General features: G+C 49.4%; 1 protein-coding gene and 2 long non-coding RNA genes across 3 annotated transcripts in view; 2 read left to right on the forward strand and 1 right to left on the reverse strand.

Annotated features, from left to right (window-relative positions):
* The first annotated feature begins 369 nt into the window (after positions 1–369).
* LOC122205886 (leucine-rich repeat-containing protein 37A2-like) overlaps positions 370–26,410 on the forward strand; it is a 51,485-nt gene continuing 25,444 nt past the window's right edge. Inside the window, 3 exon segments of the mRNA XM_042914497.1 lie at positions 370–5,968; positions 8,236–8,307; positions 25,185–25,275. Coding sequence (XP_042770431.1) covers positions 627–5,968; positions 8,236–8,307; positions 25,185–25,275 — 5,505 coding nt within the window. The 5' untranslated portion in view covers positions 370–626.
* Positions 14,394–15,869, forward strand: LOC122207234. Its single transcript, XR_006196726.1, has 2 exons — positions 14,394–14,997; positions 15,520–15,869. It is a non-coding gene; the product is annotated as an uncharacterized LOC122207234 (long non-coding RNA).
* LOC122207232 lies at positions 15,644–18,270 on the reverse strand. The gene is made up of 2 exons (XR_006196721.1): positions 18,139–18,270; positions 15,644–15,779 (listed from the first exon to the last, which is right to left on the reverse strand). It is a non-coding gene; the product is annotated as an uncharacterized LOC122207232 (long non-coding RNA).

A 26,410-nucleotide genomic window follows, 5' to 3' on the forward strand; every position in this document is an offset into this window, starting at 1 on the left:
GCTCAGCAGCTCTCCCTCCCTTTGTCCTCCAGCCTTCCCGCTTTCCGAGCAGAGCTGTTAACTTATGACCTCCCAGACGCTAAGTCGCGCTTGCTTTCGGAACACAGTCCGTCCGGCGCCTCGGCTTTTGCCAGCCAGACTCGGGGGCTCTGCTTGGCCGGCGAGCCGCCCCTCCGCCCCGGCTCCCTCCCGCCAGTCCGTGGAGCGCGCACCGCCTCGCCGCCCTTCCTACCCTCTTCCGTGGGCCTCGAGTCTGCGCTTGACTCTGGAGACTCCCTTCTGCTAATCCTCTGGCGGTTTTCTGGGTTCTTTAGGCAGGTGTAGGTGGAATCTAAGTGATCGGCAGGACGCGCTGTGAGTCCCGCGTCCTCCTACGCCGCCATCTTCCGGAACCTCCTAAAACTGTAGGTTTAGATCAGGCCGAAGATCACCAGTCATTTGAAATACTTGTTCCATCTCTGGATAGTCAGAGTTCAAAGCCAACAAAGTTTATTGTTTCACCCCTAAACCTGAAGAAAGATCTAGCTCAGCATCGAAGGCTTGCCAAAGTTGTTAGAACTCCAAACCATTTTGCAAATAAAGAGCACCTACAACAACAGCTGCAGGATGATTATTTAGATTCCAATATGGGTCTCCTGTATCCTGAGGAGAACCTACCTATGGGTTTCCCAGGGGGACCAGATCAACTTCCAAACTTCTCTGAGGAGGCTGAAATTCCTCCACCCTTGCAGAAGACCCCAAATCATCTAGAGTCCCCTGAGGAAGCTGAATCTTTTTTGCCCCAAGGGGAGGCTCAGGCTCAGCATCCAGAGCCCTCTGAAGAGACAGAAACATCTCTACTTGAGCAGGAGGCTCCATCTCAGCGTCCAGAGTCCCTTAAGGATGGAAATTCAGCAAACCCACAAGAGGCCCCAGCTGAGCCTTCAAGTACCCCTGAAGAGGTCGAACCTTCTTCAGTCCAGCAGGAAGCCTCAGCTCACCCTACAGAGGCCCCCGAGGAAGTGGAACCTTCTCCAACCCCCCAGGAGGCCCCTGCTCAGCCTCCAGAGCCATCTAAGGACATCATATCTCAACTGTTAGCACATCATGAAGTAAATGTGCTATCTCCAAGTCAGAGTGAAGCTCAGAAGCCAAGCTTCCCCAATGTCACTGTTAAACCTCTGGATCTTACCATAACTCTAACTCAGCCTGCGGAGCACCCTGAGGAGGCTGGACCTACCCCAGTCCAGCAGGAGGCCCCTGCTCAGCCTGCAGAGCGCCTCGAGGAGGTTGAACCTACCCCAGTCCAGCAGGAGGCCCCTCCTCAGCCTGCAGAGCGCCTCGAGGAGGTTGAACCTACCCCAGTCCAGCAGGAGGCCCCAACTCTAGTTCCAGAGTTCCCTATCGAGTATTTAACTCAACTTGCAGTAAGTGATGAGGTGACATCTCTACCTCTAGGTCAGTATCCAGATTATTTAATGTTTCCCAGGGTTATAGGTAAGCCTTTAGATGTGGAATTTACCACAACTCCAGGGCCTGATAAAGGTGTTGAATCTTCTATAGCCCAGCAAGAGGCCCCACCTCAGCCTCTTGAACACACTGAGGAAGCAGAACTTTCTCTAACCCAGCAAGAGACCTCGGGTAAGCCTCCAGAGGAGGTTGAGCCTTCAAGTGAGCAGGAGACCCCAGGTCAGCCTTCCGAGCCTCCTGGGGTGATTGATCCTTCTCTAAGGCAGCAGGAGACCCCAGCTCAGCCTTCAGTGCCTCCTGAGGAAGGTAAGCCTTCTCTAAGCAAACAGGAACCCCCAGCTCAGCTTCCAGACCGTTTTGGAGAAGCTGAACTTTCTCCAACCCAGGAGGAGGCCTTAGCTCAGCTTGCAGAGCTCCTTAATGAGGCAGAATCTTCAACCCAGCAGGAGACTCCAGCTCAGTCTCCAGGGGAGATAGAATCTTCTGCAACCCTGCAAGAGCAACCAGCTCAGCCTCCAGAGCTGCCTTCCAGGGAGGTGGAACCTTCTCCAACCCAGCAGGAGCACCCAGCTCAACCTCTATGGCATCATAAGATGACAGTTTCACCTCCAGGTCACTACCATGATCAACATTTAAACCTGCCCGATGTCAGTGTGAAACCTCCAGATGTGCAGCTTACCATGACTGCAGAACCCACTACAGAGGTGGGACCTTCTGCAGTTCGGCACGAGACTATAGCTCAGCCCTCAGTGCCTCTTAATGTGGAACCTTTTGAAACCCAGCATGAAGCCCCAACTCTGCCTCCACAGTCCCCTGAGGTTGAATCTTTGCCAGTTCAACAGGAGACTCCAACGCAATCTCCAGAATCTACCACACAGGAGAAACTTCCAACACAGCAGGAGACCCCAGTTCAGTATCCAGAATATCCTGGAGAAGTTGAACCTTCTACAACTCAGCAGGAGGCCCTAGCTCAGCAATCACAGGCCCCTGAGGAGGGTGAATCATCCTCAACCCAGGAGGAGGCCCCGACTCAGCTTCCAGAGGCCCAGGAAGAGGGTGAACCTTCCCCTCTCCAGGAGGAGGGCCAGGGTCAGCACCCACAGGCCTCCGAGGGGAGTGAACCACCTACAACCCAGGAGGAGGCCCCAGTTCAGCATCCACAGACCCCTGAGGAGGTTGAACCTTCTTCAACCCAGCAGGAGGCTCCAGCTCAGTATCCTCAGGCATCAGAGGAGGGTGAGCCTTTTCCAACCCAACCAGAGACCCCAACTCAGTATCCAGAGCCCCTTGAGGGGACTGAGCCTTCTCCAGCCCAGTCAAAGGCCACAACTCAGCATCCAAATCCCCTTGGGGAAGTTAAACCTGCAACCTATCAGGAGGCCCCAAGTCAGCATCCACAGACCTCTGAGGAAATTAACCCTTCTGCCACTCAACAGGAAGCCACAGCTCAACATCCAGAGCCTTCTGGTGAGGTTGAACCTTCTCCAACCCAACAGGAGGCCCCAGCTCACTCTCCAGAGCATCAGGTGGTAACAGTTTTTCCTCAAGGTCAGAATCAAGCTCAGCTCCTGCTGTTGCCTAATGTCACTGTTAAACCTGTGGATTCCTCAGTTACCATGACCTCAGAATCCACTAATGAGGTTGAAGCTTCTCCACTCCGAGAAGAGGCCTCAGCTCAGTCTGCAGTGTCCCCTGAGCAGTTGGAACCTTCTCCAATCCAGCAGGAGGTCCCACATCAGCATCCAGCTGCCCCTGAAAATGTTGAGCCTTCTCCAATCCCGCAGGGAGTCTCCACTATGCCTGAAGATCTTCCTGAGGAAATTGGACTTTCTCCAACCCGGCAGGAGGTCCCACATCAGCATCCAGCGCCCCCTGAAAATGTGGAATCTTCTCCAGTCCAGCATGAAGTCTCAACTCCACCCGAAGATTTTCCTGAGGAAATCGAACTTTCTCCAAGCCAGCAGGAGAGCTCAGCTCTGCCTCAAGTGCCTGTTGCAAGTATAGAACCTTCTCCAATCCAGCAAGAGGTCCCAGCTCAGCAACCAAAGCCCAATGAGGGGGTCGAGTCTTTTCCAGTTCAGTATGAGCATCCAGCTCAGCCTCCAGGGTCCTCTACAGATGTTGTAGCTCAGTCTCCAGTACAGCATGAGGTGACATTCTCACCTCCAGGTCCAGGTGAAGATCAGCATCCAGTGTTGCCTAATATCACAGGTAAACCTGTGGATCTGAGGATTTTCCTAAGTCCCCAGGCAACTAAGGAGGTGAAACATCTTCCAGTGCAGCAGGATGTCCCTGCTCAATCTCCTATTCCCCCTGAGAAAGTCGAATTTGCTCCAGCTCAGTCCAAGCATCTTTCCCAGTCTCCAGAGTCCCCTGAAGATGAGTCTTCTCCAGGCCAACAAGAGGTCCTAGCTCAGACTCCGGACCCCCCTAAGGCTGTGGACCCTGCTTCAGGCCAACAGGAGGCCCCAGCTCAGTCTGGAGTCCCCCAGCTGGCCCCAGCTCAGCCTTCAGAGCCTCCTGAGAAGGTAGAACCATCTCCAGTTCAGCAGGAAGTCCCAGCTCAGCCTTCAGAGCCCCCTAATGAGGCAGAATCTTCTCCAACCCCGCAGGAGGCCCTGGTTCAGTCTCCTGTCCCCCAGCAGGCCCCAGCTGTATCTCCTGAGCCCCCTAAGGAGGTAGAACCTTCTCCCACACTGCAGGAGGCCCCAGCTCAGCCTTCAGAGCCCCCTAATGAGGCAGAGTCCCCAACCCAGCAGGTGGCCCCAGCTCAGTTTCCAGTCCTCCAGGAGTCCCCAGCTATATCCCCTGAGCCCCCTAAGGAGGTGGAACCTTCTCCCACACCTCAGGAGCCCCCAGCTCAGCCTTCAGAGCCCGGTAATGAGGCAGAATCTTTTCCAACTCAGCAGGGAGCCCCAGTTGTATCCCCTGAGCCCCCTAAGGAGGTAGAACCTTCCACACAGCAGGAGGCCCCACCTCAGCCTTCAGACCCTCCTGAGAAGGTGGAACCATCTCCAGTCCAGCAGGAAACCCTATCTCTACCTCTCGAGCCACTTAAGGAGATAGAACCTTCTCTAACACAACAGGAGGTACAAGCTCAGCCTTCAGAGGCCCCTGAGAAGGTAGAACCATCTCCAATTCTGCAGCAGTCTCCAACTCAACCTCCGGAGCCCTCTAAGGAGGCAGAAACTCCTCCAGCCCAGCAGGAGGCCCCAGTTCAGCCTCCAGAGCCACCTGAGGAGGTTGTAGCACAACCTCCAGTCCATAATGAGGTGACAGTTCCACCTCTAGGACAAGAGCAAGCTCAGCATCCAAACTTGCCCAATGTTACTGTTCAGCCTGCTGACCTGGAGCTTACTGTAACTCCAGAACCTACTGTGGAGGCTGAGCAGTCTACAATCATGCAGCAGACTCTAGCTCCTCCAGAGGACACTGAGGTGACACCTCCACATCCAGAGCAGGTCCAGGCTCAGCATCCAAATTTGACTGAAGTCAGAGTTCAGCCTTTAGACCTGGAACTGACCATAACTCCAGAACCCACTACAGAGACTGAACCTTCTCTAACCATGCAAGAGACCCCAACCCAGCCTCCAGAGCCACCTAAGGAGGTTGTTCAGTATCCGTCCCAACAGGAAGTGACAGTTCCTACTCCAAGTAAGGATCAAGGTCAGCAACCAACATTGCCCAGTGTCACAGCTCATCGTGTGGACTTGGGGCTTACCATAACTCCAGAACCTACTACAGAGGCTGAACATTCTACACCCGTGAAGGAGACTACAGCTCCTCCTCCAAAGGACCTTGAGGTGACACTTGCACATCCAGAGCAGGTTCAGAGTCAGCATCCAAACCTGACTGAAGTCACAGTTCCACCTATGGACCTGGAACTTACTGTAACTGCAGGATCCAGTGTGGAGACTGAACCTTCTCCAACCATGCGAGACACCCCAACTCAGCCTCCAGAGCCACCTAAGGAGGTTGTAGTTCAATATCCATTCCAGCAGGAAGTGACAGTTCCAACTCCAAGTAAGGATCAAGGTCAGCATCCAGCATCACCCATCATCCCATTTCGTCATGTGGAGCTTACTATAACTCCAGAACCTATTACAGAGGCTGAACATTCGACAACCCTGAAGAAGACTACAACTCCTCCCCCAAAGGACCTTGAGGTGACACTTGCACATCCAAAACAGGTTCAGAGTCAACATCGAAACCTGACTGAAGTCACGGTTCCACCTATGGACCTAGAAATTCCTGTAAGTCGGCAACCAGAGTCATTTGAGACAGGTTTTCCTCCAACAACTGAACATCCTGTGGTGCATTTTGTAAACTATACCTCAGAAAAGGCATACACAACTTTAACTTGGCAACCAGAACAGAATGCCACCACAGACCTCAAAATATGTGAGCGCTGTACCTGCAAAGATGAGACCCTGTCGTGTGTTGGTCTCAGCCCACAGCAGAGGCTCCGCAGAGTGCCCGTGCTGGAGCCCGACACCTACAACGGCACCTTCACCATCTTGTAAGAATCGCCTTTACTTGTTTGTTCTCTGCCTCCTGCTTGACATGGCAGTCTCTTCCTCAATGTCGTCCTGGGCCTTCCTCATCTCCCCAACCACGTTGACTGACTTTCTGTTTTTAGCTTTTCTTTGTCAACTATCCCTTATCTTCATTTTCCTTTTTACTACTGTTCGCCCTTCTCCAATCTTTTACTTGTAATTGTCCTTATTCTTTTTCCTTATCCAATTTTTAGCCCCATTATTTCATTCCTTAACCTCTACTCTCCCATTTTTGCTCCATCCTCTATAATAGGATACAACAGAGTAGTGAAGAGTAGAGATTCTGGAACTAGATTGCCTGCGTTTGGGCCGAGGTCTGTCATCTATTAGCTTTGTGACTCAGTTTCCTTTTCTGTGAAATGGAAATTATGATAGTTACCATCTCATGGGATTATGGTGAGATCTAGATGAGGTAATACATATGAAGCACTTGGATCAGTGCCTGGCGAAATAGGAGTGTTAGCTGTTATTATTTTGATTCCCCAGACCTCATCTTTGACGCCCGGCCTTCCACATACAGTACTCAGTTTGGGCCCAACCCAAGAGTAAGTACTATGGGCGCCACACTAGGATGAAATCGTCTTCAGAACATGAAATGACAGGTGGGAAGAAAGGAAATGGTCATAAAAAGGGAGGTGGCATGTAATTAAGTACTAAAAGAGGTACCATGGGTGTTGGAATTCAGCAGACTCTGTAATCAGCGGAGTATGGAGGTCAGGGAGAGCTGCATGGATAAGCTAACACTTTAGCTGAGACTTAAAGAGTGGCTCTGATGTGTTAAATAGAGAAAAAATGGGTATAAGTCTAGGCAAAGGCACGGCTGCAGGAATGATCAGGAATTAAGAATTAGGTTAAGCAGTTAAAGATCCAATTACGAGAAACCTTGACTATCAGCTAGAGAGGTTTGAACGTTAGATTCTGAGTTAGAGAGAGCCATTGAAAGTTTTCAAGCATGAGATATACAGACCGCTGAAACAGGATTATTTTCAGTTCCCCATATAGGCCGATCTGGAGAGGAGAGCTTGATCCAGCGAGACCAGATAGAATGTTCTAACAAAACCTGGGAATAAAGTAACAAGGGGCCGACTCAGAGTGGCTGAAAAGAGTAGAAAGAAAAGCCTTGAGAGCACTGCAAAGGAGGAAGTGACAAGATAGACTAACTGATGACAGTCGCGGGTGGGGTGTGCACGGGAAAGAGAAAACTCAGATATTACTCTGAAACTTCTGTCCCAGATAAGGAGAATGATGGAAGTTGAGGCATCTTTTACCAGGGAACACAGAGCAACCAGAAGGCTTCAGGTTGACTGGAAATGTCCACCAGGCACATGGGCAGATGGGTATCTGTTTTGAATTTATTCCTGACTCCCCTGAAAAAAATGTGTATATAAACTGACCAGGTAAGCTGTTGCTGAGGGAAGAGGACAAAACTAAAGGTAAAGATTCAAAGTCATACGCAGAGTTAGCGGTTGAAACTGAACCTCAGGCATTTAATAGCTTCTCTTAAACATGTGTAATTCATGGATACATGAATTATCATGGATACTTTTTTTTGTTTTTAATGTCACAGGTATAGAGGATAAAACGTGAAAATCCCACCCCACCCTCCCTACCACTCATAAGATAACTCCTGCCACCTTTTTGGTGTGTGTCCTTCCTTCCCATCTCTTTCCTTTGCATTTTTTCCTAATTTCCTAATGAGGGGATACTTTTTAATTCCTTGCCCAGTGATTTGTTGCTTTTCCCTATACAATATGTCTAAGAAATCTTTCCATGTTAGTTATTCTAATTTCTAACTTCCCTTATCCTTCTAACACCTAGAGAGGTTTCAGTAGAGGGCTTCTTTACATTTGTTTGCTGATAATGGTAAATTTTTTACCATTTTTTTCGTTGAATTATTATTTTCTCATTGATTTGTGGAAGGAACCATTTTAGACACATAAGTGATTTGGGGAAAAAAAATACTTATCTCCAGAGTAATTAACAGGCGTTATCTACCCAAGGAATGGAACAAATAGGAAGTTCAGGTTCTAAGGAGCTGGCTTGTTTGTGCCAGTGGCCCCACGCTATCTCTTTATTAATTGCACCACCTGGGATGCTGATAGCCGCGGAAATTAGAAAGTTGGCATTTACTGCATTGGAATATTCCCCACAAGGTTGCCAGTGATTCTTTTATTTATTCTGTTCATTCCTTTCCTACCTATTCAAGGATCTGAACTGTGTTTCTTCACAGAAATTTCCAAGGAAACTCTATTTCTCACATTGATGAAAATGTATGGAAGGGATACCGTTGGGCTGAGAAACTGTGAGTATATTCTCTCCAAATACGAATACAAAAAAAAAAAAACAAAAAAAAAAAAAACTAACTGCATTCTAAGGTCCTTCTTGGTCCAGAACTTTGAAGTCAGTAGCTCTGAGGAAAGGTGTTTCCCCTTCCATATCCCAACTCGACCTCTACCGATTGCAATTCTGTGTTAATTTTTTTTTAACGTTTATTTATTTTTGAAACAGAGAGAGACAGAGCATGAACGGGGGAGGGTCAGAGAGAGGGAGACAGAGAATCTGAAACAGGCTCCAGGCTCTGAGCTGTCAGCACAGAGCCCGACGCAGGGCTCGAACTCACGGACCGCGAGATCATGACCTGAGCTGAAGTCGGCCGCTTAACCGACTGAGCCACCCAGGCGCCCCATCTGTGTTTATTTTAAAAATTAAATTTGGCAGGTTCCCTTTAAAATTAGAATCAATTTCAACTTATTTTCCATTATACAAGGAATACGTGATTATAGTCTCAATATATAAAAATGAAATAACAGGGGGGCCTGGGGGGCTTATTCGGTTAAGTGTCCAACTTCGGCTCAGGTCATAATCTCAACGGTTCGTGGGTTCAAGCCCCACGTTGGGCTCTGTGTTGACAGCTCAGAGCCTGGAGCCTGCTTCGGATTCTGTCTCCCTCTCTCTCTGCCCCTCTCCTGCTCATTCATTCCCTCTCTCTCTCTGTCTCAAAAATAAATAAACATTAAAAAAAATTTTTTTGATGAAATAACAGATCTAGTGAACACCTGCCTTATGTTCTAATCCCCCCACTGCTGGGATAGCCACTACTCTGGATTTAGTATATATCCTTCCAGACCTTTTTCCATGCATTTGCCTACATACATATTTACAGCAAAATAGGTTTGTTGTGTGAGTTTCTTATCTTTTTTTTACATAAATTGTAACATCCTACAACTCGATTCTTTTGCTTCGTGGTATGTCTTAGACTTTTTTTCTTCCAGTACATAGAGGGTTACCCCATCCATGCAAGCTGCTGCATAATATTCCATAGTATGAGTGTATTACGATTTAGTAATTCCCCTCCTGATGGATGTTTAGGCTGTGTCCAGTTTTCTTATTACATGCATTGCTGCATGGACCACCTCATACATGCATCTTTGTGTACGTGGGTGGGTATTTCTGTAGAATAGATCCCTGGAAATGGAACTGTTGGGATGAAGACGATGTCGATATATACAATTTTAATTGCCCTCAAAAAAGGTGTGCCAATTTACACACCAATCCATACACCATGACAGCATTCATTTCCTCCTACCCTCCCACTCTTGGATATTCTCCATTTCTTGGCTGATCTGGTGGGTGAATAAAATGGGTCCCTTCTGAATTTGAATTTTTCTGATTACGTATACATTTAAATATCTCTGTATGTTTCCTGGGCATTTGTGTTTCTTGTCTGAATTTTCTGTCCTTTGCCAATTTTTTTGTTATCTTTTTTTTAAATTGATTTGTAGAAAAAGTCAGTGTAGACACAAGTAATTTTGGAAACAATATTATACTCAAAGTAACTGACTGGCATTTTTCATGACAGATTGTGTGTCATATCATCAGTTCAACTTGGGTAGATAAGTCATAAATGACTTCTGAATTAATAATAAAAGACATAACAGTCATAGTAATCTAAATGTAGGGATTATGATCCCCCTAAAGTAGATTCCCCCCTGCCCCTTAGTCTGATAACCTTACTGGTAAGGGACAAATGGTAGAACAAGGTAGTTGTTTTCTTATGAATTTTATGAATTTCTTAAATACTATATATAGTTTATATTTTCTCATGATAGTATCTAACTTGGAGATCTTATTTCCCAAACTTGTAAGAAAAATGAAAGTAATTTGGCACAAGGAACAAGAGAGAGTGGAGAGAGTGGGTAGGCTGAGGGACAGGGGTAGGAGAAAAACTTTGAATTGTGTATTATATACCTTTGGAATTCTGAGCCATGCAAATATATATTACCTATTAAAAAAAATAAACTGAAATTAAAAAAATATTTTTTGAAAAGCGTGTATTTGGTAGTTTATATACTAGAAGATGAATCTGGTAAGATTTGATGATTCTTAAAAAATTTTTAAATGTTTATTTATTTTTGAGAGAGAGAGAGAGAGAGAGAGAGAGAGAGAGTGAGCAGGGAAGGGGCAGAGAGAGAGGGAGACACAGAGTCCAAAGCAGGCTCTAGGCTCCGAGCTGTCAGCACAGAGCCTGATGTGGGGCTCGACCCCACAAACTGTGAAATGATGACTTGAGCCGAAGTCAGACACTTAACCAACTGAGCCACCCAGGTGCCCCAAGATTTGATGATTTCTAATTCAGCTTGAGGGTTATGCCTTGTAAGACAGAAGTTTTTAACTATGGGTCAATAGTCCCCTGGGGCAGGATTTTTAACCTTTTTTTCTATATATCAAATTTTTAAAAAAATTTTTTTTAACATTTATTTATTGCTGAGAGACAGAGCATGAACAGGGGAGGGGCAGAAAGAGAGGGAGACACAGAATTGGAAGCAGGCTCCAGGCTCTGATCTGTCAGCAGAGAGCCCAATGTGGGGCTCGAACCCACGAACCGTGAGATCATGACCTGAGCTGAAGTTCTCTCTCTTAACAGACTGAGCCACCCAGGCACCCTTCTATATATGTATTGATGATCTGCAGAAGCTTAAGTTCTTGGGATAATGTTTTCAAATGTATAATAAGTTAAAATATATAGGAAAAGGAAATTATGTGGAAATAGAGTTTTCAAAAATTTTTAAAAAAGATTAGTGATATAGCAATAAATCTGCTTCTGTTAGAATATTAAATAACAAAATATAATGGTACGCCTACTAACTATTATAACTTCAAGGTACTGATGAGAATAAATGATATTTTGAGATATCCACGCCAAATATGTGATATGAAAATATCTGATTTCTGCTGGGGACCAAATAAACTACACTAATCTGTGGTTTGTTGCCTGCATTCATAATGGAAGGAAATGCTAATTCTAGTTAGAGGTTTGTGAAAATAGAGATGTGATTCTATTTCCCATCCAAGTTTGGCACCCACAAATTCAGTCCATTCTATTCACGGACCTGAGCCCTAAAGGGATGGTCTGCAAATTGAAATCGCATGCACACCTTTGCACGTATTCAAGAAAGTACAGTTTTCTAGGGAAAGGGTCCATTCCATAGCTTTTATGAAATTCTCAAAAGGTTCTTGTCTCAAAAGATTGAGTCACAAATTGGGGTGGAGGTGGAGAAAGACATTTGTTTTCCTGTGAAGTTGTACTTATTCTCATAAATGATGATAAATGAATGATTTGTTTTAATTAAAAGTAGTATATTTGCAAATTGATACCTGTCACTTTCTGAATTCATTCAACAAATATTTATGGAGCATCTCCTATGTCCCAGGAACTGTTTTACGTGCCAGGGATATAAGCTCAAGAACAAAACTGACCAAATATCCCACTTGTCAAGGGGTTTACAAATATATAATATAAAAACAAATATGTAAATATAATAAATACATAGAATTTCAAGTATTGGTAAGAAATCAGTGGCCAGATCTCTCAAGTTTTCTAATTTATTCAACGACCGTTTCTGCTGCTCATAGACTGAGTTTTTTACTAATGATAATACTTTTCATTCATATAATCTTGAGTTGGTTCTTTTTATTAGATGTACTGTTTACCTCTGTCTGAGGATATATTAATGATGCCATTCTAAATTTTGTATACTGTTTATTTTTGAGAGAGAGAGAGAGTGAGAGACAGAGTGCAAGTTGGGGAGGGGCAGAGAGAGAGGGAGACACAGAATCTGAAGCAGGCTCCAGGCTCTGAGCTTCAGCACAGAGCCCAGTGCAGGGCTTGAACCCATGGACTGCAACCTGAGCCGAAGTCGGATGCTTAACCGACTGAGCCACGCAGGTGCCCCATTAATGTTGGTATTCTCAAATCCTTTTGTGTTTTCTCTGTTAACTGTGTCATTGACTATAAGCTGTTATATTTGTTTTTTATTTTCTGTCCTGAATAGAATTGGCTTTCTCACTCCATTTGGTCATTCCTGAGTGCAATTTATCTTTGTAGTTGAGATTTGACTTGCTTCTGTTTTCTGGTCCTAAGGAAGAGGTGAAATGAACCACGGGGCTTGTTATTGGTGACAGGTCCCCTGAGAGTTAAAGAAGAGGTGGGATGTGACTTCCTCAAACTGCAATGCAAAGGCCTCTGAATTCAAAAGTAAAAGCCAAGAGTGGATTTTAAGGAAGGAAACAAGGGAAGAGAAGAAATGTGAGGGCTCGAATCTCAGGAGGTGGGGAATCCTATGTGCCGTGGGTGGGTCCACCCTAATCAGGGCATGGAGAGGCCTCTGTATGCCACACCAAACGCTGGCACAAAAAAGCAGGGAATGAGGGGCCGATTTGGATACAGAACTAAGGGTGCGAGGGGGATGCTGCCGCTGGAGGTGCCAAGAGCCCACGTGGACCAGGAAGCAGGGGCTCACAATTCACATTCGGAGCCTCTGACTCCTGTGCCAGCCCGATGTCTGCCAGCTCGGCAGGGACAAGCACAACTGAAGGAAGTTTCCAAAGGGAGGGCCTCTTGCTACATAGCTGCTTCCCCTCCAGGCACGAGGGTCCAGCTGGAGCAGCACAGGGACACGCCTAAAGGGAAACAACACGGGTTCGAATCTCGATTTGCCACTAACCACTTAGGCATGCTAGGTGGGGCACCACGGCAGACGTCTCAAACGGAGGTTATGAATGTGGAAAACGCCCAGCACAGTGCCTGACGGTACTAAGGATAAATGGTATCTATTACCCCGGTTGGATGTGGCCAAGCCTTATAGGCAAAGGCCACTGTCTGAATGAGTCCGCTCAACTACCTGAAGTCAGTACACAGGTAAATCCCTCAGGGCACTGGCTTCCCCCCCACCCCCCCGGGGGTGGCTTAGGTGTGTGGGGGGGGGGGGGGCCTCAACCTGAGCCTCGGGGGGTGGCTGTTGGCTCGCCTGGACCGCCCCAGCCACTTGGACGGACCAGGATTGGGCAGGCACATTCCCATCTAAACAGATCTCTAGTGACCACGCTGCCGAGCATGGAGGGACACCAAAAAATAGGTCATCGCTGTCTCTGTTCTCAAAAACCTATGGCCCAAAGAAGTTATCAAATGGAGGCATGATGAATGGATTTTGTACTGTTTACACACATTGCTTCATTCATTCCTTGTAACCACCCTAGGCGAGCTCTTTTATTATCCAGATAAATCAAAGCTGACCCAGGTCAGGGAACTTCCCAAGATCCCAGGGCTGATCAGTGGCGGGCTCTACCACCTTCGGCCAGGATGACATCCACCCTTCTGGAAGAGGCGGGTGTGAGCTAGGGCTAAGGGGTGGCTGGGGAGGGGGCAGGGAAGTCTTGGGAGGAGGGCTCTCCAGCTGGGGGCCCAGGTGGCGGGATGCAAGGGAGCATCAGGGTTGAGTCTGGCAGGAAAGGTTTACAGGCGAACAGTGAGGCATGGAGAACGGCAGGGTGGCCCTAAATGATGAAAGATGCTCTGATTCAAGCCCTGGCCTCTGGATCCGGCAGAGGGTGAACAGGACCCAGCGCCGACCTTCCTAAGTAAGGACATGCAAAGGCAGATAGGTGTGTGGAGGACGGCCCCCACGAAACCAGCTCTGGTCAGCGCACAACAGACTGACAGGAGGAACACTAGCCCCTGGCCACAGCCCATCAGACTGTCTCTCCCTCCACCACTTTCCCAGCTCCTACCCACTGGGAATCCTCAGGACCCTTCGCTGGAGACCAGCTCCATGCTCTGGCCACCAGGGCACCGGGAGAAGGGGACATACTATAGAGTCGGTCCTGAAACCGTGCCTGATCCTAGAGGCTGGGTTTCTTCAAGGCTACCCTACGCAGCCCTGCAGGCCAAGTTCAGGCTCGCTGGCTTTGAGACCCTGGCATCCAATCCCCTCTGGCAATTCCGGGGGCCTGCCCTTCTAGACAGAGCCTCAAGCCCTAAAACTGCCCTTCCCTCAGCCGGCCTCAAGGCTTGGGCCTCAGCAATCTGAAGAGGAAGACCATTGAGGCCTCATCAACTAATTCACTGAATATAATATTCACTGGAGGGAGGGAGGCTTATCATTAAGTGGGTGCTCTGGCCAAGTCAGGGTCTGCTGAAAAAACAAAGTAAACTGACACTGAGGTCAGAGCAGGGCCAGACAAGAGACAACTGTGACCTAAAACAGTGTCAGGAACGTCACAAAAGGACAACAGTGCAGAGAAACCTAGAAGAATTGCCACTTGACAATTCACAAAACAGAACTGAGACGTGGGGGTCAGGCCAAAGTTCCGGGCACATCTTTCCTTGCAGGAAGCCAAAGCTCCCTACATAGGCCTGTCGGTTCTAGAACGCCTCAGGAAGGCAGGAAATGGCTCAGAGGCAGGACCACGACCATCTACGATGTGAGATCTCTGGGCTCTGGGTCTCCTGACTGCTAGGTCAGCACTCCAGCAGGCTCCTTGGGTGAGCCAGACCCCCATCTACCATGCTATGGGACTGGTTTCACTGTCTATCTTCAGAGCTGTCTTCACTGACACCAAGAAGCAAACGAAAGAGGGGTGGGTCTTCAGGAGACCCAGAATAAAGAGAGCAAGTAGAGAGTTCAAACATCCCTGATACAGTGGAGCAGAAAAGGTGAGTGCCGTGTGCCTTTAGGAAACTCTTAAGTCACCCTTCGTCTACCTCTGCCCCTCTGTATTGGTTCACTCTGGCACAGGATCTCATTCTCTATCCTCATTTAATTCTTAAAACAATCCTGTGAGAGAAGGATGAGTATCCCTCATTCACAGAAGAGAAAACTGAGGCTCAGTAGAAACATGCCTCAGGTGAGGGACAGAATTTTCTCATTCCAAGCTCTGTGCCTTTCGTCAGTTCATACTGTCCCAGGTCCTTGGTTCAAAGAGTTTCAGGCAAACTTATTATTCACAGACTCTTCAGAAGCTCCACCTTATCAAAGAAGGCCTAACACTGACAAGAAACAATCTTGCCCATCAGATCTGTGGCCCCAACTAGCTGACCACAGGTCCTTTCCGTGGCAGCCAGGTTTCCGAGCTGTCCCTCCTCAAATGTTCCAACACACAGGAAGGAATCGTTGGGGTTGATTCTCTTCGTGATACTGCCTGGCCTTCTATAAACATCCAATTTCACTTCCTCCAGAGACTAAGGAAGAACGAAAAGAGGAGAAGGACTCAGATGAGACTTACATTAGAAGAAGAAATGGATAACCTGGCTTCACCACTTTCGAAACACTCCGTTCATCAGTAAACAGCAACCTCTTCTTCTTAGAGACTTCCCCGCCATCCGCGACAGCCTCGTCTCTACGGCCTGACTCCGATCCTGCACCTGGCTATGCACGACAACAGGCCGGTGTTTAAGCCCTCCAGCTGCTGTACCAGGTGATGAGTCAGGGTTTTCAGCTGGAAACAAATGACAAAGTTATCTTCTGATTCAGAAAGACAGCTGATACTTCAGACATGTGAGTGCTGAGTAAACAGCACCTCCTTCTACCTGAAGAAAGTTGGATTTCTAGACAAGAGCCCTGTGGGGGGTGGGATGGGTGTGGGGGGGGGGGTGGGTAGGGCGACAAAGCAACTGAATATCAGCTGGAGGGCAAGCAACTTCTAGCTCGTGATTCCCAGTCCAAAGGCTAGTGGGTGAGGCCAGAAATGTGAGGTCTAGGAACACTGGGTATCTTTCTTTCCTCCCTCCCTCCTTCCATCCAACAACACCCATCTCTCCCATATTCTTGTCCCAGATCCCTTAAGATTCTGGCAAGGACCAAACTCTGAGTGAATGAAAGCAGGACCTTTGCCTGACTCATTCACCATTGTCTTTCTAATGCTTCAAACAGTGCACGGCACACAGTGGTGCTCACAAAATACTTGCTGAATGAACAGATGAGTAAAATAAAAAGGCTCAGACCGTTTCAGACTGTAAGAAGTTGAGGTATACAACTTCTCAGTGGTGGGGTCACTGCGGAACTCCTTCCATTACACCAAGCTGCCAACAGGCTGAAACCCTTCAGAGATCACACCTTAACGGAAGGGGATATTGAAGGTAAAAGGACATCCGATTCTCAAAGGCGTGAGACTATAAATGCAAGCAAAGACAAGGGGTCTTCTTTGGGGTCCTTTACAATGGCTGTCAAATGGCCAATCCTTTGGAGTTTGGTCACCAGAACTTAGAGGGGATGTGCACCCCCAAATCCCAGGAGATTATAAATGTTAACCATGGAGCCTGGGTGCCTCAAGAATGTCTAGCTACTCTGAGATAACTTGACTCTCTGTGTTCATGGGTAATCAAAATGGTCAAAACTCAATGATCCAGCACCTGCAAAAAGAGGAAGCAATTCAACAGCCTCCACGGAGGCCTCGGCGTCCCCAGGATCCACTCATCTCTACTCTTCACAACATGCAACGTCACCTCTGGCACATTCGGTAGCGGGACTAATCTACAACCAGTTCTGGCCAGGAGGAGCACTGGGTGAGGGTCCTTTCTGAGCGGCAGGGCAATACACATGGACATGATTCTGTGACCACAGCCAACCCCACACAGTGGAACCGCTTGAGTTTCTCCAGATCATCACCCAAAAGGAAGTGATAAGCTTCCACTGCCCCAGCTGAATGAGTAGCTCCCTCACCTTCCAGGTATTTGGATGATACCTATCATTCCAGCAGCCAACGCGAGTAATGTAATATGGATGCCAGGAATACAATCCTTAAGGACAGGTACAGGGGGCCTGACATCCAGGAAAAGCACTTGACCCACGGGAGAAGGATCTCTACTCCTCCACACTTACTTACCATCTGAGGCCCTGCCTCAATTGAGGTGTTCGGCAAGTGCCTGGCTCTGAGAAAGCAGGTGGGGTTGGCAGGGGACTGCACTAGGTTCTCAGATCAAATGGGGACCACATCAAGGGAAGAATGGGCACAGAGCTGGGATGAAGAGTTGAAATGGGGATAGGAAGACGTCAATCTAACAAGATTGGGTAGGGGTGGTGGGAACTAGGGCAGCAAGAGTTGGGGGGTGGTTTAGCAAAGACTCAGGAATGAAGTGTCCTCAGGCTGGCTGGGGATGGAAAGAAAGTATGTGGTGGGCTTGGAAGTTAGGGGTTGAGTGGGTGAGGACAAGAAGATACATACAAGACTTGAGATAGGGCTGAGATCAGAGTTATCAAGAAGAGGGCGGTAAGCGCAATAGGGCATCTACTGTAGTGGTAGGTATTAAATGAGTGGGGGGAGGTGGGTGTTTTGGCTGAGCAGACCTTGGGGGGCTGAGCAGGGGGGCTGGGATAAGAAAGCTGAGCCTGAAAGGGGGTAAGCCAGAAAGACGGGGAGGGGGAGGGGGGGCTCGAGGAGGTTTGCGTGGAGCACTGGGATTGCCAAAGGGGTTGAGGGGTGAGAAGGAGATGCGTTAGAGGGAGGCGGAGGGAAGTGGCTGTCCTAGGGGTTGGAAGTGGGCTACCGTGGGGTCGAGTGTGGCTGCACTTACGCAAGACCAGTGGTGAAGGGGTGAGGGTAAGGGCTGGGCTCGGGTCACGGGTGGAGAAGAGGAAGGGGACGGGTCGGTCAGCACTGGCTGTTTGGGCTGAAGGCTCGGGTCCGAGTGGGGTAGGGTGCGGGGCTCAGGCCGGGAAGGGAAAAGGCTCTGAAGCAGGACAGTTTCAAAGCAACCAAGGGTTTGCGATCACGGACAGGGCTGGTGACCCATCGCCCGTTCTCGTCTCGGCCCCGCCGTCCCCTCCTCACCCTCCTCGCCCTCTGACCCCTAACTCACCAGAGGGAGCGGGGAGGGGGCGCGGGGCACTCCTGGCCACTGCAGCCCCTAAGCCTCAGACCAGGCGCTGCGGCCTCCCGGCCAGGGACAACAGGAAACGGCGCTCGCGGCGCCTGACGCCATCACGTTGGTTCGGCGTCCGGCCCCGCCCCCGGACCGCGGAGCCAAGCGCAGGGCCGGCGGAGCCTCGGGGCGGGGCCAGCGCTCAGGAAAGCCCAAGTTCCCAGCCCCAGAGCAGGTGAGTGATCTGGGAGGCTGGGGACTCTGCGACCCGAGATGCGCACGGAGAGGCGAGGCCACCAGGCTAGCCCACCAGTGTCGGGCGGAACGTGTCCTACTGCCCGCCCCCAGCAGTGTCTGCGTCTCGCTAGATCCCGGCCGCCTTCTGGGTTCACGACCTTGCCTGGGCACAGCACTATCTACCGTTGAGGCTGTCTGTTGGCCTCCTGCCCGGAAGGTTCCCACTTGTAAAATCGGAACAATAACGTCTACCCTAGTTTTGCCTCCCTGAGGGCATCAGTGCAGTTGGTGCTTCCCGCCTGGTGGTTCTCAGGAAAAGCATACAGGTTTTGATCACCCCTATCACCAAGGGAGCACCTTTAGGTACCCGTCAGCCCCCAGGCATGAAGCTTAAGGTTCTGGTTATTCTCATCTAGCCAGGAAGTTGTTTGTTTCCTTTACTTGGTAGAGTTGACATTTCTCTTTCACATGGACTCAGAACAAAAGGTCAAGAGTGTGTGTTGGTGGGGGTGGGGACAGATGTCTTGTGCTTTGGACACTTCATACCTGCAGGCTTAGGTCAAGTGGGATCTGAGGGCCTGAGTGTGGGGTGAGTACTGGGGTGGAGAGGTACTGCTACCTGCAGGTCCAGGGGGACTTTGGGGGTGTCTACAGGGCTGGTCTGGGAACGGGACAGTTCTTGGAAGAAAGCTCCACTGATCTGGGCCAGGCTCTCCATCAGCCTTTCTGGGAAGGGGAGAAGAAGGGGTCCCAGTGCCTGTTTCCATTTATAAAACCAGCTGTTGGAGATGTGGCACCTGAGTGTGTGCGGGCTGCCTCTTCAATAATTCTCTCTCTAGGAGCGAGAACCACCTCTCCTCGATTTTAGACTAGATGAATCTGAGTACATTTAGTATGGTTAACAGTTGAACAGAAAGTTAGAAATAAGGACACGGAGGGATGCCTGGGTGGCTCGGTCGGTTAAGTGTCTGACTTCGGCTCAGGTCACAATCTCACAGTTGTGAGTTCCAGCCCTGCATTGGGCTCTGCGCTGACCGTGCAGAGCCTGCTTGGGATTCTCTCTCTCTCTCTCTCTCTCTCTCTCTCTCTCTCTCTCTCTGCCCCTCCCTCGCTTGTGCTCTCCCTCTCCAAAGTAAATAAACGTTAAAGATAAATAAATAAGGACACAGAAGCAAAGCATTATCTTAGCGTTAAACAACTTGGAAAGTAAGGAATTTACTGGGAAATCCAGTTTCCTGGGCAAAAGGATAGTGTTTCTGGTTATAATTATAGCACATCAAGAGCATCAGTGTCTTGATACAAGCATGCCCTCCCCCAGATGGAGCCAGCAACATTCCTCAGTTCTTCCAATGAATTTTTGCGCAGCCGCTGTCTGCAAAAGCTGTGGGAACCCCGCATGGTAATCTCTTATCTATCTTTTCAGGAGCCCCTGTCTCCTGGTCTTCTCTTACTTCTCAGGCCTCTCGGCCCCTCTGCAAAGTCTACGGGCTTGTCCTCCTCTCTCCATCTTACTCTGGCGCACATTTCCACCATTCGTGGGCCACGAGTCCACCAGGTAATCTGAGGCCGGAAAAAAAAATCTCCCATTACCCTGTTATTTGAGCAATAATAAAGGTACGTGCAAAGTGCCATGGTGCCAGAGAAGAGGCCTTGAAGGTTATCCTGGCGGAAGCAACTTTTATCTGAGCCTTCCGGGTGGACACAGGAAAGGGCAATGCCTGCGAAGAGACTGGTAGAGAAACGGCCGGTGGGTAGGAATGCAGACTGAGCTCAGGGGAGGGTGCACGGAGAGGTGGAGAGGAAGCTAGGAAGTAAGGCTAGAGTAAGGGGAGGGGGCTTAGAATGGAAGGGGGAGATAAAGACAGATTGGGCAATGGGGAAAGGGAGGAGGCACAGACACAGCTGGAGGCCAGTGCAGGAAGGGCTCAGACGCTCACAAAGGCACTGGTCTGTCAGATTTCAAGCACTACGCATAGTCATTCAAAGCCAGGCAGGAGGACTGCAGGCATCTGAATTTCTCGGGGGTCTAAGGTGTAGATTCCTGAACCCCGCCCCTGCCCTGGAGAGTCACTCTGGGATGAGGTCCAAGTATTTAGCCTTGACCCAAACCTTTTCTGTCTCTTGCCCTACCACCCGTGGATCTGAAGGGTGAGAAAATGTGAGAATCTCTCCTTAACCTAGGAGCTGAAGGGCAAGGCATTTAACAGGTGTGGAAAATAGAGGCTCCTATTTGCCAGATAGGAATTTTGATTTATCCTTAGCAACCACCCTGAAGGTAAGCACCATTGTTATCCCCATGGCATAGATGATAAAACAGGCTTAAGAGAGGTTAAGGAACTTGGGGGCCCAAGGCCATACAACTCATAATTACTACAGGTGGGATCCTCACCCAGCTCTGATTCTAGCTGGAGAACTAGCATAATTCAGTGGCCGAGCAAGCGGGCTTTGGAGCCGGGAATGCTTAGGTTTGAATACCGGCTCTACCCCATACTGTTTTCTAGGCCTTCCCTAAGACAGCGCAGGGCCCAGCACAACCCAGCAAGTGTGGGCCTGAGACCACTGCCACAGTCAGTGGTTTTCATAGGCCCCTCGAGATGGCACCAGAGATAGAAACTTCTAAGTTTGATTGGTGGTTAGAAAAGAGAAGTAAATCACAACACGCTGAGGCCCCTCCGCCTCAGGCAGAGGGGCCAGAGTGTGTGACTTCCGGGAAGTTCCCCAAACTATCTGAGCCTCAGTTCCTCATCTGTAAATTGGGGAAAATATCAGTTGCCACGAGGATTAAATAAGATAATATCCTCAGGACGGTTTCTGGTCTGAAGTAAGCACTTGAGGATAACTAGCTATATTATTATTATTATTATTATTATTGTTACAGTTTTGGCTAATTCGTACCTACCCAGTTCAGTCAGATCTCCGTTTTCTAACTGGTCTTTGAGCACTGGAGTGAGAGCCTCTCTTGTTTGAACCCCAGATGTATGCTTACTTGGTCTCTGACCGAAATCATCTAAGCAGAACTAATGCCACCATTTCTTTTGAAACCGGAATAGGTAATGTTCTCATGGCTTCTGTTGCAGGAAGCTGGTTCTTCCCACTCTCTTTAAAAAATGGATTTAAAGGGTTCGTAAAAATTATGTGTCAATTCTATCTCAATAAAGTTGGACACAAATACAGCTTTGAGGTGCCGTTGACAAAAGAATGGACTCTTTAAGCCTCCCAAATGTTATCACACATAGTTTACAGTTCAAATAGTACGAAATGAAGTGGTGAGGAAACAGAATGACCCGCAGCAGCTTCTTGCCTCGACCATCCCCACCCTCCTGGGCCAGCTCGCCAGTCCTCGGTCCTCCTTACCTCTCGCTGGATCTTCTGGTGCTTATCTCCACCTATCTTGTGTTTCTAGCTCTTAATTCTTCCATTTAAAAGAGTTTTTTAATTTTTTTTTTTTTTTTTGAAAGAGAGAGAAGGAGAGAGAGAATCCCAAGCAGGCTCTGCGCTGTCAACACAAAGTCCGATGCGGGGCTCGAACCCACGAACCGTGAAATCGTGACCTGAGCTGACGTCAGACGCTCAACCGACTGAGCCACCCAGGTGCTCTGATTCATCCATTTTAGACACTATCTGTGGACTTCCTAGCAACACAGGCAAGGAGTTAGGTCTTTAACACCCCCCACCCATTCCATTCTTGGGGTTTAGTTTTGTCACTCTTGCCCCATGATTGATAGTGGTTGCAGAATTGTGACTAGGTAAGCATTGTTCACCGCAGAGCTTGCTCATGTAGTCCGATGGCACTCGTTTCTGTCCCCTGACCCCCGGGGTTTAATTTCTTCTCCTTCTCTTTCTGTGCTGCCCGCCACGATCACTCCTCCACTCCGCTCCAGTGCTCTGGCATGACAGTTAGTGCCGTTTCCCTCGGCTACCTCCTTGACCTGTCATACGCTGCTGTCCTGGAACCTTCCTTCGCTGCTTCCTGGGCTGGGGTTTTCCTGGCTCCCTTCTCTTCTTGCTTTCTTTACTCTCTCTCTTAATCTGCAGTTAAGAATCCCTTTCTAATATTAAAAAATAGAATGGTCTTCGGACCTGCTCGTGATCGTAGGGATCCTTTCGATATCTATTAATTGGGACAAAAAATACAGAAAGACCAAAAGTTACTATGAAGGCACTCCTGCTCTTAAGTGAATTTGTGTTTTACTCACAATAGCATCTATGAACGTGTGAAAGCCTGTTCAAAGTTTAGGCTTAGGGTTAGTTCAATCTAGCCTCAATGTCTGGTCTTCCATTTGTCACCTCGCCCCCTCAACTTGCCGTGAGACAACCCCCTCTCTTGACTTTCTATTCAGTTCCTGTGCCCTAGCAGAGACTTAAGTACTGGTTTAAGGCCCACCTTGCAGGTGCACGCTGACCATGGCTGGCCAATCAGGGTCTCCTCCTGCCAGATACAGGGTCCAAGCAGACCAATCAGAGGCTTTTTGAAGACTGGCTTTCCTTTATGAGGCTTGCTCAACCTCAGTGGAGAGTTGGAGTTACTAACGACTATCTTTGCAGTCTTGGGGCATCCATCCTGAAGCCTGAAGCCGTCATGGAGGAAAGCACAACTGAGGGATAGTTGGGGAGAGAATGACGTTTGAGCGCTAGATGCGGCCAGCTTGAAGATCTTAGGCTTCCCGGTTATGTGAGCCGATACACCGTATGACATTTTTGGCTTAAGCATATTTTAGTTGGATTTCTTTCACTGGGAGCATAAAGAGCGGCGACTGATATCCTGTCTTTGTGAACTTGGGCAGGTTATACAAGCGGTGCGTACAGACTTGGACCGTGACAACGCAGCTCCCACTAGGTCCCCTATGGCTGCCCTGTTATCAGCCTGAGCCTGAGACAGCTTGACATTGAATAGCCCGTTTTAGGGACTGGAGGAAACGACTTACCATGAGTCACTGCCCTAAAATATGCTTTCTACCCACATGCCCGGTGCCTGGAATTCTGTGGTGATGGTGGCATTCCTCAGGGTTAACCATGGCTCTCTTCAAACGGTTCTCCTTTGGAGTGTGAAGTCTGCGATATTTAACTTGTGGAAGTCCTTTCTTCTGGAGGTCCCTCTGGCAGGCAGTGGATCCAGGATGCGGTGTAGACAGACCTAGGTACACATCTCAGTTCCCAATGGCACAGTCCCTTTGCAGCTTTGCGGGCAAACCCCTAGCACTGTGTGCTGACCTTTAGGAGGTCAGTCTGTATCACATAAGGAATCCTACGCAGAGAGTGAAGAAATGGTCTCAGATTCACCCAGTAATCTCCCTGAGTCAGCCCTGAGGGCAGGGCCTGGCCCTAGGCGTTGGGAAGAGGAAGGAGATGTGATTCTTGTCTTGTCAGGGCTCCTGACCTAATAGAGAACTGCGGTTGAGTCTTCACATGGACGGACGCTGTCTTTCACTCTGCGCCATTCGTAGGTGACGCCTAGAAGAGCAGGGCCACCGTGTTGTAGCCTCTGACCCAGGACTCTGTCACATTCTGGGAGAGAGAATTATGGGCCCTCCCCGCATCCCCGCTCCTGCTGTGTCTCCTCGTGGCCACAGTGTACTTTCCCATCCCCTGGCTTGGGGCTTGGGGCTGGTTCCGTGCTTAGGCTCGAAGAGGCCCGATGGCTCTTTTGCTTGCTCTCTTACGCTTCTCTTGGGTAGCCGCTGCCTCTTCAGCCTGGGTCCCGGCAGCAACACAGGGAGAAAAGACCAGCCGTGAGAAGCAGCGCCGATCCAGCCAGCAGGGCATTAAAGTACAGCGGTAACGGCCAACCTGTGAGAATCGGTTTCCCAGCCTCCTCTGAGTTTTGAGGATGGTCTATTAGTTAGCACTGTTGTGGCAAAAGATAACAGATACATGGATTCCCTCCGTTATCAGGTTACGTACAGGTTCAGCTGCTGCAGTAGAGACCCAACACAACAGTGGTTAAGTGATTTTTTTTAATTCTTTTTTTTTAATCCTTTTTTTCGGGGGGCGGGGGGGAGAGTGCAAGCGGGGGAGGGGCAGAGAGAGTGGGGCAGAGGATCCAAAGCGGGCTCTGTGCTGACAGGCTGACAGCACAGAACCCGATGTGGGACTCAAACTCACGAACCCCGAGATCGTGACCTGAGCTGAAGTTGGATGCTTAACCGACTGAGCCACCCAGGCGCCCTTTAATTCCTTTGTTTTTAAATGTTTATTTATTTTTGAGACAGAGACAGAGATTGAGTGGGGGAAGGGCAGAGGGAGACACAAAGTCTGAAGCGGGCTCCAGGCTCCGAGCCGTCAGCACAGAGCCCGATGTGGGGCTTGAACCCACGAACGGTGAGATCCTGACCTGAGCCGAAGTCGGACACCTAACCGACTGAGCCATCCAGGCGCCCCAACAGTGGGTTAAATTAAAAAACAGCTTCTTGGGGGCACCCGGGTGGCTCAGTCGGTCAGGTGTCTGACTTTGGCTCAGGTCACGATCTTGCCGTTCATGGGTTCGAGCCCCACGTCGGGATGTGTGCGGACGGCTCGGAGCCTGGAGCCTGCTTCACATTCTGTGTCTCCCTCTCTCTCTGCCCCTCCCCTGCTCATGCTCTGTCTCTGTCTCTCAAAAATAAGTAAACATTGAAAAGAAATTTTTTTAAGAGGCAGCTTCTTGATCTCTCATATGATAATCCGGTTAAGTACTGGATCTGGGGCTGGTTCGGTGGCTCTTATGTCAGGGAGCCAGGCTCCTTCTGTTTTCCTGCTCTACCACCCTGGGGTGTAGCCCTCATCCAGACGAGGCCTTTGTACCGTTGAAATCTTCATTTCCTCCACAGTGTGGCGCCAGACCGCTCTCTGCCGCTGCCCTGGAAACACACGCAGCCTAAGCACCATTCCTGCCTCTGCTCTGGGCCTCGGGACTTTTCTTCTTCTTGAATGAGTGTGCTCCCGCCCCCCAGCTGGTGCTCCACGCCATCCCCCAGGTCTCAACAACATACCCCCACCAGGACCACAGGAGCCAGAGCTGGTCGTGCCTGGTGGTCCTCAGGACTGAGAGGCCCTGACCTCCGTGGGGGCAGGAGCCGGCCAGCATGACCAGTCGGGACTCCCAGGTTAAGAATCCAGTTGAGCCTCCTGGTCATCCTCAATCTGCTCTGCCCTTCGTCTCCCACCCCCAAATCCCTGCCGACCTCCAGCCCTGAAGAAGCCGGAGAACCTCTGCTTCCCCCACCTCCCCGTCCGCCTTGTCCTACTTCAGTCGTTTGGTGAGCATAAAAAGGCCTGTCAAAGTGGTCCCTCTGTTTGGGGGATGGGCTCAGGAGGGGTGGGCATGTGGGTTCGGAGGGTGACAGATTCTTTCTCCAAATGCTCGCCAGGCTCCTCCGAGCCCTCTTCTTGATTCGACCTTGCTTGGCCTGTGAAGGCGAACAAACACGGACGTGGTTGCTGGCAGCTCGTGGCCGCATCCCTAGTAGGACCCTAGCCTCCCTTAAAGTGCCTGCCTGCAAAACTCCTGGCTGTCTAAAGGATTGGCTGCTGAGTCCAGCCAATGCCTGAAGATCGGGCCCCTGTCTCCCAGCTTCTGTGAGAGGGCAGGAGCTTAACTTTGAGAAGTGTCAGCAAAGCCAGATGGGTCTCATATGGGCCAGCGTCGCCTTCCTGCTTTTTGTCATCTTTCACTTCTGATCATAGAGCCCCCCACTCATTCCCTTCCCTAGTCCCTCATTCTCCCTGTGAAATACCCCATCACCTCTGTAATAATCCCAGTCGGGTGCCTGCTCACGATGAACCCTTTCCCCTACGGCACTGCAATACTATGTTACTGACTGAAATCTGTCTGGATTACTTTAAGTAGTGTCTGCTTTTGTTTGTTTTCATCAGGGGAGGTGTGCAGGATCAGCCTTTTAATTTTTTTATTTTTAATATTTATTTTTGAGAGAGAGGCAGGGTGCAAGCAGGGGGGTGGGGGAGGGGCAGAGAGCGAGTTAGACACAGACTCCAAAGCGGGCTCCAGGCTCCGCGCTGTCAGCACAGAGCCCGACGTGGGGCTCAAACCCAAGAA

Source organism: Panthera leo, chromosome E1 (assembly GCF_018350215.1).
Source record: "Panthera leo isolate Ple1 chromosome E1, P.leo_Ple1_pat1.1, whole genome shotgun sequence".
Lineage (NCBI taxonomy): Eukaryota > Metazoa > Chordata > Mammalia > Carnivora > Felidae > Panthera > Panthera leo.